This window comes from Lepisosteus oculatus, chromosome 6 (assembly GCF_040954835.1).
Source record: "Lepisosteus oculatus isolate fLepOcu1 chromosome 6, fLepOcu1.hap2, whole genome shotgun sequence".
Classification (NCBI taxonomy): domain Eukaryota; kingdom Metazoa; phylum Chordata; class Actinopteri; order Semionotiformes; family Lepisosteidae; genus Lepisosteus; species Lepisosteus oculatus.
In genome coordinates this window covers 46,640,409-46,657,286 of record NC_090701.1, presented here as the reverse complement: position 1 = coordinate 46,657,286, position 16,878 = coordinate 46,640,409, and the positions used below count along the sequence as shown (strand labels likewise).

The 16,878-nt window shown below is 40.3% G+C and overlaps 1 protein-coding gene across 5 annotated transcripts in view; it reads left to right on the top strand.

The window, feature by feature from the left end:
* LOC102696061 (nucleolar protein 4) overlaps positions 1-16,878 on the top strand; it is a 116,372-nt gene that overhangs the window by 42,421 nt on the left and 57,073 nt on the right. For 3 of the 5 annotated variants that reach the window (XM_015353531.2, XM_015353530.2, XM_015353529.2), the window contains exon 6: positions 1,124-1,392. In XM_015353531.2, the coding sequence (XP_015209017.2) occupies positions 1,124-1,392 (269 nt within the window). The remainder of the gene's footprint in view (positions 1-1,123; positions 1,393-16,878) is intronic. The other 2 variants (XM_006633939.3, XM_006633938.3) reach the window with 1 other exon arrangement.

Sequence of the window (16,878 nt, the reverse complement as noted above, 5' to 3'; positions counted from 1 at the left end):
AAGACTGTTGAACAAAAAAGAATATAAACAAAATGAAACACTGAGCTTTGACCCTAAGTTCTTGAGTTGTTTCTTTTCTTGCTGCTTTACTGAATGTATGGCTTTGTATGCTCCACCATAGTCCTGATGTACAATTTCATTATAATTGCCCTGATCCTCGGTGCTTTGCTCACCTTGTCTTTCTCACATTATACAGTATCATAAATCATGCCCTGCAGCAGGTCCCCTCTACTTTATCCACTGTATAAATATAAACAAAGATTACTCAAGCCCTTTTGTACAGAACTGTAATTGACACCCTTCCGTAATGAAAGGCAGATCTGATCTTGGACGCGTTCAGTTTTGCAGCACTTTGTTGTGAAAGTGGAGGTCCTTGCTCTGGGGGAAGGAGAATAGGGTCTGCTTGATTGATCATGTCAGATACTAGCTCAAAGCACTCAAGAGAAGTCAACGCTGTTGTATTAGTGCTGCACACTTGGCACTTTCTGTGATGTTTAATATTGCGTGTCGGCTTGTATATAGCGATACTGGAACAGTGGGAACAGCCGTAAAGTCGTTGGGACCTTGGCTTCATTTTGAATGTTGATTCTGCAATACTAGCTGTGCTGCTGCAACTGCTAATCCCAGATCACCGCCAGCAACGAAGAGCACAATGTTTTAGTCGTTTACATTGTCATAACGTATCATTTCTTTAAAGAAATGGCAAGACAAAAATTAAAATTACACATTGAGATTTCTTGGGCTCCCCTGACTTCTTTCAAGTACTGTAATCCGATACTTCATGATGTCCGGTACTGTCGTTAAATGTATGTTTATTCCAAGACACAGCATTTCTTTAGTTTTACATTAATTTAAATGATAAGGTATGTTATTTCTGTATAAAGATCTCCAAAAACAAAAAGTTTGTTCCAAAGTTCCATGTTGATTCAAAAACCTTGCCCTAAACATTCTTGTCCTTTCTGTTTTTATTTCCTACCTTCCCCAGTTTTCATGAAAAGCCCAAACCAGGAGTGAGGAACTCTTTTGTTATTTTTTTTTCTATGTTCTGGGAACTGACAAGCGAAGACCGAAACTGAATATTGGCGGCGGTCGCGATAAAGTACTTTTCTTCCGTTTCCTCAAGCAGATGACTCGGCGGCGGACAGTATAAACGGCAACGAGACGGTGGCGTACAAGCCCGCCGGACCGAGAGGGAACCACTGTAGAGAGACGGCAGACGCCAACAGCAACGGCGTGGGCCCTTCGGAGCCGGAGGAGCAGCCCCTGAACCTCAGTGACTGTCCCCTCGCGGCAGAGTGCCACACGGAGAATCACACGGCCAACGGGAGGAGCAAGTACAAGGGCCTCCTGCTGCCAGACCTCAAGACGGAGCCCAGGGAGAATGGGAGCAAGGTAAGACGTTGCCCTAGCGCAGCGCTTTCCACTGACCCTCGCCTCAGTGTGCTGCTGGCCGTCCTGAGTAAGCCCTGACAGCCGGATTCCTTGTGTCGGCTCCCACAGGGCTTACTAAATCAGCAGTTAGCTGGGCGTGACTGAGGACAATGAAAGTGAAATGAAAACACCACGAAAATGCGCCAGCTGACTGAATGTCTTTTAACCACTTTTTCACTTCACTTACACTCTCTTACATTTATACTGTATAGCGCTCTTCTGGGCACTCCACTCAAGGCACTTTACAGGTAATGGGGTCTCCCCTCCACCACCTGGGTGTAGCCCCACCTGGATGATGTGACAGCAGCCAGTGCACCAGTAGGCACCAGTAGGCACCAGTAGCAGCCAGTGCACCAGTAGGCTCACCCACACACCAGCTCTCAGTGGGGAGGAGAGCAGAGTGATGAAGCCAGTTCAGAGATGGGGATTACTAGGAGGCCATGATTGATAAAGGCCAGTGGTACTGTAAATGTGGCCAGGACACCGGGGTAACACCACTGCTCGTTTTGAGAAACGCTCTGGGATTTTTAATGGCCACAGAGAGTCAGGACCTTGATTTGCAAACCATCTTACATGTGAGGGACGGACTGTCCTTGATCACACCACACCATGGTGAGATCCTGATAAAAGCCTGAAAGGAAGACAGGACAAGATACTGAAGTGATATACAGATTCCTTGTGGAAACCTTTTTAATGAAGACAGCCGTGCTGCTGTCTTGCAGTGTGGGCATTGACTGGATTATTAACACTAGGCAACAGTGTGGGGGAGTAGAAGGTGGGGTATGAGATCCCAGGTGGGGTCTGTCTGCTGTACGCTTGAACAAGGCACTGCGCTCAGATACTATAGCTTCTGGGAGAACTGTATATCTAGCTGTATGAAAAGGTACAAAATGGTTCAAAATGTAAGTAGATTTTGCATGAAAGCATCAGCAAAATTGATAGTAATTATGCCAAATTTCAGGTCTTAACATCCTTCCCAATGTCAAAGAATGGAAGTAATTAGTGTACATTGTCTCCCAGTGAACTGCTGTATTTTCTGTTTTTGTTGATTTCCAAGAGGCAGAGTCCCATCTAGTGGTCCATTAATACCACTTGATTGATTTAATAAAATGAAGAATGAAGGAATGATTTCGTTGTGCTCCATCATGCCTGCATTGTTTTGGTTTTCTTTCTGCTATAGATCTATAGTACGTTTCAGACGTTTTCAATTACTTGGGCACAACAGTGAGAAACTTCTACCTCGAAATGAGAAGCATTGAGAACCTTGCAAATCTGTGGGCCCACATAAAAGTGTCAGCATTCACAGCATTATTTTGTTTGTTTTTTCTTTTGTGGCTTTTCAGTAAATGATTTTATCACGGTTTTTGGAACTGTCAGACTTAACTAAGATATGTGGTGCCTGAGTTGTGTGTCATGTGCTGTTTAAATTCAGTTTTAATTAATTAGACAGTGCTTAGGGTCAATTTACTCATCCTCTTTCATGAGTTACAGAAGACTTAATAGCTTTTATTAAAAAAGAAATATTTATTGAAGAGTTTAGTATTTTTAGTTTATACAATAATATATTATTTAACTATTTTTAAACGGAACAGTACTTTTTAGTTCCAGGAACAGTACTTTACGAAATGCCAGTTTAGAAAGGAGAACTTAGCCTGCTTGATTGAGCTCAGTATTCCAAATTGTGGGCTTCTGTTTAAATTAATTCAGTTTTGTTCATTCACATTATGACATTATAGTACATCTTACAAATATAAATTATACTATAATATTGCACAACCACAAACGACAAGCCACACAATCTGCAAGCAAGTAGATTTGGGGAAAAAAACGTCACAGTTATTTGAATATACAATCCATACATCTTTTAAATATTAAACCTTATTATACAAGAGAAGTGTAATGCTTAGTCAGATAATATTGTATACCTAGGCTCTAGATTATTACAATATTTATATTTCGGTCAATTTAGGGCAATAGTTTGTTGTTAGGCAACAGGCAATTTTGAGTGTTGAATAGACCTGCAGTAGATTTAGTGGAAAGGTCTATTTTTTATATTTGAGGGAACATTTATTTCCTTTGTATACCCTCCAGGCAGAGCTTGTTTCTCTAGGATGCTTTTTCTGTTCAAGAACAAGATATTTGTTTTTTCAGTTGAGAGACTGAGAATTGGCCGTCCTGTGGAGAGTCTTTTGCTGAAGTACAAACCCGCATTATCTCCCTATCCAACTGTTCATTTGTGTAAGGGCTTAATCTGTCTTCAGGGCAATAAGTGAGGCAAGCCATGGGCTACAAGAGACTCGGGGTCTTGCAGTCTTTACTAAATCATTTTTAGGTAGTAGTTTGTTTTATATTTTTTTGCGTGGAGTTTGGAATGATTGTCAATATGTGCTTTTTAGGTCTGTCTCTTTTTAATCACACCGTCATTCATGACACCATGAAATCTCATGATCATGCTCCCAATCAGTCCTCGCTGTAGAAAGAAGTGAGAGAACAGTATCAGTATGTGCTGTAGATTCGCTTGTGTTCAGCTGGTGTTCAGGACCTTATTGTTAACACGGGTTTGACCTTGTTTGATTTGCACTACACCCCCTCCCCCCGTGACTTTTACCAGAAATCATACAGGGAATCCTTTTGGAAGCAAAACAAATTGGGTATAAAACACAGGCAGCACGTGATTCCCTCTCATGTCTTAAATGAAAGGGCACCATATGAAAGCCGCATGCAGATAGATAAGTCATTGCCAAATCCTGAGCTACAGGTGGGGCCGAGCTCATCCTGGTTTCCCCAGCATGATGTTGGCAGGAATAGCTTGTGACTGCCCACCCCAGACAGGACCGTCCCCGTTTACAGAGCAGGGTATGCTGGAGCTCTCTCAAGGCACGACAGCAGTGTGTGCAGCAGGGCCCTGATCCCACAACCCACCAGGCGTGAGTCTGGAGACGTCTCCACTACACTGCTAGGGCCCTGGAAAACAGCACACTGTTTAATCTACTCTCCAGCAAGCCGCCAGTCGATAACGTACCCGCGCTCGAGCTGTACAAGGCGAATACTGCTGCCGTGTGTGGAATACGGTATACAGAGTTCAGAGAAATATCTTACGCATACGTGTTGAAATCAGTGTCTCAACTTGAGTGTTATGGGAGTGAGGAGCAAGCTTCACAGCCACATCGCGGAAGCCAATATCCTGGCTTTTTTTCGGGAAAGGGCTGAATGAGATCAATTAGCGCCGAAATACCAAACAGGCTAGATAGGCTGAATCACCTCCTCTCGTTTGTGGCCTTTCTTAAGTTCTTATGTAAAAACTACTCCAAATGACAGATTGCATACAAACACCATTAGAAGACTTGCTAATGGCCTTTTTGCAGACCGAGCAGGAAGACGTATATGAGCTCAAAACTGTGTTATTGAATGCGTATCAGTTCTGCTGCCCACTTGAGCTTTTTTGTTTGTTTAACCTCTTCAGGTTTTCCGAGCAGCTACAGTACATATCCATTTTTTGTTTCAGGGATTGTGAATATGTTAATAAATATTGAAACGTGATATTCATTATGATCCTAAAGTGGACAAAGTTTTAATAGAGGAACATACAGTGTCAGTTCGCTGATCTTTTAGAGATTGCCAGGAATTCAAGGAGCACAAATTGTCCAGGAACGAAGATTGTTTAGATCCTTGCTTCTTAATTTAAGAAAAGTCATACTTATTACGTTCATTGTTTAATTGCCTGTGTGATATTTTCGTTTTTATGATTTCTGTTTTGTTTCTCATCGTGTTGCGGATTTTCCTTTCGAATCTTGTATGTTTTTTCTTGAATTGTGTCTCTACTCTAACCACTGCAACCAAACTGGAGTGAAGCCCCATCCAGACTGCAATCCTGTGATGTGCCCTAGGCTTCTGAAACAGACTCTGAATTGCTGACTCTTACCTGGAATAAGCAGGGTCTGGATTCTGAATGTATATTTGAACTCTGCAAAGACCCCTTCATGTCTAACTCTAGAAGACAAGATAGAACCACATATCGAAGCAGCCCAATTAATACTTTTTCCATTGGCAAAAATGTGTGGTGCCAGTGTTTTGAATCCCTTATGCACTTGTGGGAAAACAACAAATGTTTTTTCTCATTATTTGAACAATTATTTCTTATGGAAAAGGAAAATTAAATGGAAACACAAACAGGGAGGCATGGTGGCGCACTGGTCAGTATTACTGCCTAACTGGCACCCTGGGACTGGGATCCCCAGAATTCAGGGGTCGTATCGGCGTCAAGTTTGTATGTTCTTCTCATTTTCTCATGGGTTTCCTCCTCACGTCCAAAGACGCACTGGACGGTTGATTGCTTCTGGGAAAGTTGTCGCTGGTGTGAGTGTGTCTTGTATGTGTGTGCCCTGTCCAGAGTGTACCCCTCCGACCTATCCTGTTGATGGCCGGGATGGGCTCCGGCTGTCCCATGGATAAAGTGGTTTGAAAATAGATGGAAGGCAACAGAGAATCTTTAAAGGGGAACTGCTGTCCCAATTTCTAGGGCTGGTTCTGAAGGTTTTTTTTTTGACGAAATCTGAATTAAGCACAAGTTCGTGAACCTACTGTATCGTGACTATCCGTCAGAGTACCGGATAGTCGCCATGTTGTCGCAAACTGCTGGTCTTGCCACGGGCGAGAGCGGGAATTTGCGTGAATTGCGATGTGAAGCAGCCCTTCCTGCTCACTAGTCACTGTCATGACCAATAATCCCGTCGTAATACCGAGAACAATCAGGCCACAGAAGTACAACAATTCAGTGTAATGCTATGTATGAGTGAGTAAGTACAGGCTGTACAGCAGACATTTTACGGCAGAAATATTCCAACGTGCTCTGCATGCAAAGTTAACAAGTAAGTTGTATTTTTCACAAAACCATCTTGAAGTCAAGAGCAATATTTCTATTCTAATGCGCACAAGACACAGACAATGCCATAAGAAATACAGGAGGTGAATTGTGGTACTGTATATCTGATGCTATATAAAAACTAAAGACCTTTCCCTGCTTAAAACAAGAGAGATAAACTGTGTATCACAGCAGCAATAAAAACCAGGCCACAGAATGACAACACTTCAGGAAGAAGGATGCTTTAAACATCACAGTGCTTTTCACTCAAAGGTCACACCACACAATAGCAGGCTCAGCTCTGACACAGCCAAGTAGCTCCCCCCTGTGTACCAGAGTACAGACAGCAGCATCTTCATTTTCACGTTTTTGTTTATTTCATCCCTGTGAAATACAGACAGAAAAGTGCTCAAGAACACAAGAGTGACAGAACTCGTACAGGTCGTGATGTGTGAGAGGCTAGTGGGCGCTCAGTACATTCCCAAAAGCAATGTACTCTTCAGCACAAGGAGGTTACTACGTAAAATACAAAACTCTCTTCTGCAGTAGTAATGACATACACATTACTTATTATAATTATGACAATAATTATCGCATGGCAAAATACATTAGTGCGCTATCTCAATTCGTGCACTAACAACTTTTACTGGAATATTGAATATAACTACAGAAACTTAATCTAATTTTAGGATAGTTATTGAAAGACAGGTGAAGCTTAGCCTCATTCCACCATGCAGTAAAAATGCCCACATTCATCTTCAGTGCTTGTGTGTACAGGGCACAAAGGTACACTTACAGGAAGAGTGCCCACAAAATGAGAAACTACATAATGAAGGAATTCTATAGTCCCATCAACTGACATTGTCTGACTCTCTTCACGTTCAAATTGGTCTAGATTAACTACCTTATATACACAAAATGGTAAAACGTCCATATCAAAGCCACAGTGACTCAAGATCTAATTCATATCACCTCTTTCCTTCTGTCCACACTTCAGCAGAATTTTCTTCAAATCCTAATTTTCTGTTGTTCAAAGCAAGAGAGCAAAATTCCAGGGCACTTTGAAAACAGACCAGACCTTAATGAACAGCCAATATTCTCTCTCCGTGTTAACTCTGAATGTGCAATCAATACTTTAAAGGACAAGGTTTACTTTAAGGCTTGACCAAATTCCCTTGTTTTTATTACTGTAAGCATGTTGAGGAGTTGTGTGCCAATTCCACAGTCAGAATACAGTCTTAAAAACCATGGTTTATTGAAAGTTTGAAGAAAAGGACCACTGTCAAAGAAAAACACTCCAACTGAGAATTTGATTTCACAGAATTAAGAAAATCATTAACTTTTAACATTACCTATTTTGGTCATGGGTATATCAACAGAATCCCGTTGATCTTTAAGTAAATCTCAATCAATCAAGTAAAGTTGCAATTGCACATGTCGGACATGCAAATTAAATATTATTTAGGAACAATGATAGGGCTCTGTGATTGGCTGTGTGGTGATAGACCTGTGCTGTTATAGGATAGTGCTTTAATGCTCTGCTCTGTGATTGGCTGTACAGTGATAGAGCTGTACTGTGATAGGATAGTGCAGTAAAACTCTGTTCTGTAATTGGCTGTGCAATAAAGGGTGGTGTTATAGTATGGCAGAACTGATATTGTCTTGTTATAGTAAAAACGTTTTACCACAAAATAGTTTCCTCCTACTCTAACATTGTGTGTGTGATATTATATACATTTGATAAATTTACTCATTATGATTATGTCCTTGAGCACATGCACTACTTTGATGGCAAATTCTAGGAACCTTACCTCTTTAATCACCTGAAATCAAATAATAATAATGTTTGGTATGTAGTCATCATGGCGTGCTTACATGCCAAAAATGTAAGCCCCTCTGTCCAGCTGCAGCTCATTCAACAAAGTTTCTGCTCAGAGAATGGGAAGAGGTGTCATGTGTGGCTGTTTGGAACACATTCACATTTCTCAACATTTGTTGAAGTAATTAGTATTTGAAAGGATCTTTTCTCTGGTAGACAAAAACCCATGATCTCTTAACGCTGACAGGTTGAACAGTTAGATCGTGGCGAAAATAGTGCAAGTTCTTATCAATTTTTCATGCAAAGAACAGTAATGAAATAAATGTAACCATTTGTGAACTTTTTATTGGCATTGCACTGGATAGAAATTAGAGACTGTGATTTTCATTAAAAAGCAATTTTGTTCATACATTAAAATTATTATATAACAAATTGAAATACAGAATGCAGGAATAGGCTCTCATTTACAGTACAGTCTGTGGAAACCCGGTATGTTTAAAAAAACGTGTACTGTATAACAGTAAGAGTTAGGCATATAAAATGACTACCTTTGATTGATTTAACCTTTTAACTAACCAGAAGATATGCTGTCCCGGGGGCATCCTGCTGACCTTATAATAAACATTTAGTAAAAGTAAGGTGTTGCTTCAATGACATGATATTAACTGTAGATGCAATTCCAAATCATGAAGCTTCCTAACATCTCAGTTAGTGAAAAGACCCTTTATAATAAAGAAATAGCTAAAAAGAACTACTAAATCAACTTTAATGTCAACAGAGTACAAAATAAATGTCTGCTAAATTGTTTTATCTTAACCGTTTATACTACTTGCAATTATATTTTAAGAGTTCTTCACCACTAAGATTAGTCAAACCAACTTCAAACCCTTGAGTTTTCTACTATATTCAATGCACAAATGCGTTTCCCACAATTTCTTTGGTTATCTTAACACACAGCCTGTTAGCCTTCATTCTCAACTTTGCACTTCATTCCTGGGTTCTGGGTATCTATAGTATTGGTAACCAAATAAAACCATCAATGGGACTTTGAGCTCTGAAGTTGTGCCCACGGAGTTTAAAATCACGTCTGTTGCACTAGTTCTGGAAAAAAAACAAAAACCAAGCTACTAAGAACCTAAGTAATTATAATCTATTTCAATACCTTTCTTGTCAGAACACCTAGATGACCTGTTAAAGGCAAATGTTACAAACCTCTTCAGTTGGCCTTTAGCGCTCAAAAAGCCCTTATCGATCTTGTTAACCGTGTTTTGAGGATCACAGACTTAGGATTCTGTCCTAGGTCTACTGGTCCTGTTTTTGGATACGTTGAATCACTATATTTCTTCTGACTAGTGTAGCAGTGTGGGCGAACACCGGTAAGTCGACGCCCTGTCTGAGGGGGCGGAGGCACCGGTGTGAGGTTGGCGAAAACGGGAAGGGGGGAGGAACCACCGCTTTGTACAGCGGAGTCCAAGCTGGACTGTCCCTTTTTACTGGGGTCCAGCCTGTGGAAAAAAAAAAAAGACCCGCTTGTGACAGCGGTATCCAGTCCGGATTATCCCTATTTAACGGGATCCTGACTGGAAGGAAAGGAGCATGCGGCCAAATGAAAAAGAACTCGGACCTGTCCCGCTGGGAGAACAGAAAAAGAAAATAAGATTAAGGAAAATAATGACGGCCGTGCTCCCAAGTCAGTGCCCTCCAGGACTGCCGCTGGAAGTGACTCCCCTTGCGGGGGGTTCGCCCATCCCTCCAGGGAGGTGCTCAGTGTGTCTTAAGGAGCCCCGCGGCTCCTCCTTAATGAGCCAGTGCCGCTGTGGTTACTAAGGCAACGCGTGTCCCTTAATCCAGGGCTCCGCCTACCCGCAGAACACGCCCCCGCGCAGTGCCACGCTATCAAGGGAGAGATTGTGGCCGTTGCCGTCACGTATTTGTCAGTGAGCAGTTCGCCTGTGTGGGTGGGCGCTTTTGGGTCCATACTGGGACAGGATCTGTTCATGTGTTCACGAATATGTGGTCCCATTTGGTCAAATCTGTCAGCTGCCTGTTGGGGATTTCCGTAATGATACTTTTACTTGCGAACCGAAGCTGGCATGGAAATGACTGTGCCCGTGCTCCCGAATTGTGTAACTTGATCCAAATTGTTAAACTGTACATAGAAAAAAAAAATGAAACTGAAGACTGAGGTAATATTACTAGATTGTGTGCATCTGAGAAAACCACATTTTTTTCAAAGCGTCAGCTCAGAAGGTTTTTAAGTGAAAAATACATTTTTGTTTTGTATTTAACCCCCCTCCTCTGGTATCTTAAACTGTCTTGGCCCAGGATTAAAAGAAACCATTCTGTGGACATAATGCCAGTATTAACACACTATAATTTCTAATTTCTTATTTTCTCATCATATTGATTTTTCTTTTTGTCTGTTCATACCAAGTATTCATCATCACAGCTATTCAGCCTAGAGAGCAGAATTCTCAATTTCATCAATTTCTTAAAATTTAATCCTACCTTAATCTTCCATCATCACCAGTTGGTGTGGAATTACATTTAAAAGCGAGATATAAGTTGATTAAATTAAAACAGAAGCTTATGAAGTGTACTAAATGCTACTGTTTGACAATTTGATTTCTTATGTGAGCTCTGAAGTTTTATATGTCTTTGCCTTGCAAAATCAAATAATAAATATCAGATTAGGTCTGGTACGTTTTTAGGGCTTCGCACTGAGTTAAGTGTCACTGGAGGAAATTGACCAGACCAATACACATTTAAATTTAAAATGACATACAAATGGGTCATGATCCCTGCCGTTTCCATGACGCCACGCAGATACCGCCTTCCTCCTCCACATCCCTGTTTCTGCATCGTAGCAGTTGGCTCTGAAATCGTCTGTATTGCCTCACGCGGAAACGATGACGCAATCCGGAAAATCCCACTCCGATCCCGAGCCAGGCGAGTGTGCGGAGAAGCACAGGCCGCGCACGCTGGCAGCGGAAAGGTCAGTCTGCTGCTGGGGTGCTCGTCTGGGGTGGGGGGGGGCTGGCCGGCGCCAGGCGTTTCCCCGGCCGGCCATTGATCACTCTGCTCTTCACACGGCTCATCCTCCCAGAGGCCTGCCTGACGGCGCAGGCAGGGCGGAAAATTCCGTCCACAGGCCCTGGCGGCCTTCAGGCTTTCAAAGGCCCGGAAAGATGAAGGGGGCTTTCAAAGACATATTTTTAGACCGGAGAAATGCCAGTGGTTTTCCACAGAAAGGGCAGTGCGGGCTTTTGGGTTCTGAAATCCTGGGCTTTGTGAGACACTTTTTGTGCTGGAAGATGGCCCGATGGGATTCCCTGCCTTCAAGTGGCCTCGAACCAGCAGTCTCCATTCACGGGTCGTGGCCACGGCCTGGGCCGCCGCGGTCGGCTACCGTGATTTCACATTTTTGACCGAGTCTGGCTTACATGTTTGCTCTGCCAGGAATTGTGCCGGATGGGCGTTAGCAGGAAAAAGCGAATGGGTCTCGTGCGGCTTTCACCATTGTCTCGGCCTCCACTGTATTGTCGGTTCAGAAAAAGAAGACGACCTTGTGTTTGCACCAAGCACGTTCCCAGCACGGACAAGTGTCTTTCAGTGCAGCTGAATGTATAGCAGTGGGCTGCTCACTCGAACTAGTTAATTGTGAATTCATCTATTATCAGTGTGCACATGAATAATTGATTGGAAGACAAAGATAGTACCTAGCAATTCTGCTTCAATTTAATTTCTTTCAGTGATGAAGCTTCTACCGCCCTCTCTTGTCTTAGTGTCAGCCATTAGAAAGGCTTGTGACGCTGTATTGCTGTGAAACCACTGTAACTTAAAAAACAAATCAACAGTGATGAATGGTGATGCAGTTGTGCAAAAAATTACCCAAAGAAATAAAACATAGACCAAACACACAGTGATATTCTACTCACAAATGACTTTATACAAAGATTATAGATCTAAACTATCTGCCCTCCTGTGAATTTTGTTTGATATAATTTTTTTGTTGTCAGCTTTTTGTTTACCATAAAATTCTATTTTAAAACCCTTTGCACACATGCAGTACGGTCATACACAAAGAGAAAGAAATAAAACTGAAAACAGTACAGTTCAGTGTGCCTGTACAGTACTGTAGGTTCCTAAAAAACACAATATGAGGTTAAATGTTTATACTGTATGTTTTTCCACTCCTGGTGCTTTCTTAAGTAGAATCCAATAGGTGTGCATTGTTCAGTTTATTTGAAATAAAAATCTGCCAAAGATGCCTGTACATTATAGGGGCTTTCACAAATGTACAGTACCAAATGCAATGTTTTGTAAAGCAAGGTTGGTGGATTACTAAGTTTGGTTTCTGCCATCCACAAGTGGTTTTATTAAATGAATGGACCCCTAAGTATTCCCTTACAAACCCAGTGGGTAAAAAAATGGAACATATATTTGCTTCACTACCACCAGAGAAAGCCAGCTGTTAGATTATACATTTTTAATCCAGATTCATTTTTGTATGTTTTAAAATAAAAACCTGTCATTTTAAGTCACTGATCTCAAAGGACCTGCTGAGAAAAATACAGTGCATTGTAGGCAAGTGGTTAGTAATTTGCAATTGGGCAAGCTATGATTACATCTGCAGGTGGAGTGGCCTTGTATCTAGAAAACTGTCACTTCTTTAACAAAACCCAGTGGCTTTTTCCCATCTTCATATCTTTACAATATGCTTAGATTTGCCAGACTAACATGACCTGTGATCTGCTGCCTGTTTCTTTTCTCACTTAGACCTACTGTACAATGCCATGTACTACAGGAATTATACAGTTCACAGTCTTAATAATAACTGAGAGAGAGTAAATAATACATTTCTTGAAGTGTAAAATGTACAATAAATCAAAAAAAGTGGGGCTAATAAACCTAGCAAACTAGTAGTGTGTACAACAGAATGTAATGGCTTTCTAAATAAAATGTGATTTAATGTTTTACATGTAGGGCCTAGTTTTCAGATGGCAGATTTTTAAATGGAAAGTAAATGTCCTTGTGCACTTGCAGTGGAACCATTTTTATTGCCATTCAATTATTTGCCTGTATTTTCCAAAGTGAAAATGCATAACCATTCTTGTGCGTGGAATATCATCAGTGGTGAAAATTCACATGAGGCAGTGATTGATTTCAGGGTTTTTTTAACTATATGTATAGTTTAACGCAGTACATACTGTAGGAAATATAAACAGGCTGGACTTAGGAATCACAATTGTGGAACTAGTTGTCATTTTGTCATGTAGATTTATTTTATTTTGTTTTTTTCGAAGATTTTACTGCACAAAAATGTAATTTTATCCAGTAACTATTCCTGAGATGCTCCTAAATTTCCAATACAAAAAGGAACAATGAATACAGCAATTAATGCTTCTTCTACAAATCAGTACATTAAAGATTCCCCAATCTTGCACAATTTAACATGTCAGATTATGCAGGAAAATGCAACCATAGGGAATCAGACGAAGGTCCCAAATACAAAAAACGTCCTTTAAGATGGAGATTTGTTTCCTGATAAATACAACAGCTGTTAGTGATCAAGTGAGGTATGAAAAAGAAAGCAAGCATCTCTTGTACTACAATAATAAACACAGAGATAAAGTTAGAGTTCCAACTTTTTAAAAAATTCTATCAATTTCCTAACAGATTCCACAGAGTTGATTTCTGTCACATGACTTGCAGGTTTGTGATAAACTCCCACGATCCTCTGTGTAAAGCAACCTTTCCTGTTTTCTGTCTTAAATAGCCCTAAACTTAATTTCCCTGTGTGTTGCTGCTGATCACGAAGAAGTCACTGATGTGGCTTGGTCTAAGCCTTTCAGGAACTTGAACTTTCCTTCCGGTAACATGTATCTCGGCTCTACAATATTCGAAGAACAGTTTTTCACCTGTGTAGTGGTAATTGTTTTGTAATAGGTTTTTCAATCCGTCTCCTGTAAAATCAGATCAACAGTATCATAAAAGGAGGAGAGGATGAATAATATTCCCTCGCAAAGATGACCGAAAATATCAAACCAGCCTCAGACAGAGTTTGGACAGCCAATTAAAATTTAAATTAAAGTTCAGATTGCTGGAATCTAACATACACTATTTATAGGGTAAACGTTAAGCTTCACATAAATTAGCATTAGGAATTTGAGCTCATTTGATCTCTTTTGAGTGATTTGCTGTCTCAAATATTGTGATTTACACTGGAGAGTCACACATCTGAGACTTTATGGGTAATTAAAATACAAATAATTATAGGACGGTTAATGGAGTAATTTATGCCATCTGCATTTTTTCTGTCATTTCATTTATGATTTCTTGCATGCACTGTGATGTGCTTTGTAAGCGATTCTCTGTGAGGCTGTCATTTGCCGCTGTAATTAATTATTCTTGCTGGAATTCTGGCTAATATGAGTAATCAAAGCTTCATTTCAGAAGCTCTGAAGTAAAACCTGTTACCTTTACAAAGCCTTTTTTATACATTGGTGAGGAACTGGGACCTGCCACTGAAACTCTTTCCCATGTTTAATCTCATCCGCATTTCAGGAAAGATCTTAAAAGCCGATCGCTTTAATTATCATAGCAATGGACACATAAAAAAATAAGACAGATCATAAGGAGTCCATACGGGATATTTATTTAGCAAGTGAAAGACTAAGCTAATTATTCTTCAGGAAGACTGAGGTCTGTCCTGCAGTGATTCAGCACAGAATTAACAGCATTTCTTTAGAAAACAGGAAATCTTTGCAAGACAGTAGTGATTTACTAGTAATCCCGAGAACCTGTGCAAGGTATAAACGTTAAAACTTTGCTTGGTGGACCTTTTCTCACCTAATTACAAGTCACCAAAATACACCTACATTATATGTTATTCAGAGAAAAGTGCTATTTTTAAATCCAAGTGAAAAGACTTGAAATTCATTAAGATTAATCAGTTAATCACCCATCAAACTTTATTTCTCTCCAGATAATCAAGATACAAAAAAGTACATTTTTAAGCTTTTGTGTCTTATGGGGTGTTTTTAAAATTTTTTAATATTTAAAAACTAAAAAATAAATTGTGCTTAAGAATACATGTACTTTAATTCCCATTGCTGCACAGTATATCTTTATTTATTATTAGAAGTATCAACATTGCTTTTAATTTACCGTACACTGTCACTTTAAGTGAGATCTTCAACAGGGTTTGCTACAGTATTAAAACCATAATATAGGTAATATATTTTCAAATGTAAGTTTCTTCTTCCTTTAAGGTGTTTAAGTAATCTTATTAGAAATGGACGGATAGTTGATTTTGCAAATGAAACACAAATTCATGTTTCTATGGCAACTGTAGATACCAAGGTATAAAAATTGACACATTTTTATGAGACTATGTCTTGCCAGTTTAAGAATAATCAGCATATTAATGAAAGAAAAAATAATTAGCTTAAGCAAATAAGGGTACATCAAGGCCTTTAACCTGGAGCGCTTCTAGATAAAAATGAAAGTACAGTTGGAATCATTTAGTTATTACCTGAAGTAGATGCTGCTTAACAGTATAGCCAATTTGCCTCTGGCTGTCACTTTGAGACAATTATTATTAAGCTTATTTTTAAACAAAAAATACAATCAGAAAAAACATTCTTCTTGTGGTACTTTGAAGCTAATATGTGTCAACTGACAAGCACAAATACATGTTCTGAAGTTTCCGAAAACTTCTGGTCTCCTTAATGCTGCTATAGAAAGAAGAAACCACTTAATGTGTGAAGAAACATACAGTATAAATAACACTAAAATAATAAATAAGAAAAAAAAAGTAGAGAAGTTTGTGGACTACATCAGTGGAGGAATGTGTACCGTATATGATTGATGCGTTGAATAAAATAATTATTTAAAGACCCTGAGAAAACATTACTGCTGAAAATTTGAAATTATGCAAAAGGCTCAAATATATTTGAACAGTGTTTCACAATAAATACATCAACAACTGCCTTTTGTCATCTATAGAGGGCATAATTCTGTTTAGGTGGGTAGCTGCGTCAGCATGCGTAGGCTGCAAAGGAACAAGTAATAGGTTTATTCCCTGCTGAAAAGGGAAGAAAGAAAACACAACTGTCACGAACAGTTCTTTCCGGGCCCTATGCGGACGACGCGATCCAGAATAGTGAAGACACAAGGGGAAAAATATCATGCAGGAGTCGGTCAGGAGACAGGGGGGCGTGTCCATGCAGTGCTAGTGTCCGGGGGGAGTGAATCCAGGGCGAACAATCCAAGGGTAAATCCAGAGGAGGAATCCAAGACGAGAGGTTAAGTCCAAGACCAGGGGATCCATCCGTAGTTAAAAACCAGAACCGGGTCGGGACCGGCGGGACAAGGAATCAGGAACATGAAACTAAAACCATAACGGAGCCAGACGCAGCAGGACCCCGGGCTCTCACGACACGGAAATCAATGAGAAGCCAGGAGTGAGGTCAGCGTCTGTCTTTTAAAGGGGAACAGGAATAGGGAACAGGTGCAGAGAATGGGAAGGAACGAGGAAGGGCTGGAGCTCCCTTAAGAGGAGGGGTTAGCGATCGTGACAACAACGTTTCGTCCGTGGAGCCTTCTTCAGTTCTGTTTAGATTTCTCATATAGTAAGTGTGTTGTATAGGGCTGAGAAAATGTTTGTGAACCACAAAGAAAACTATGGAAATTTCATAGTTTTACTGTGATAGCCTTTTTGAATCAAAACCATTAATTCTGTGAGGATTCAGTGTGGTTTTTG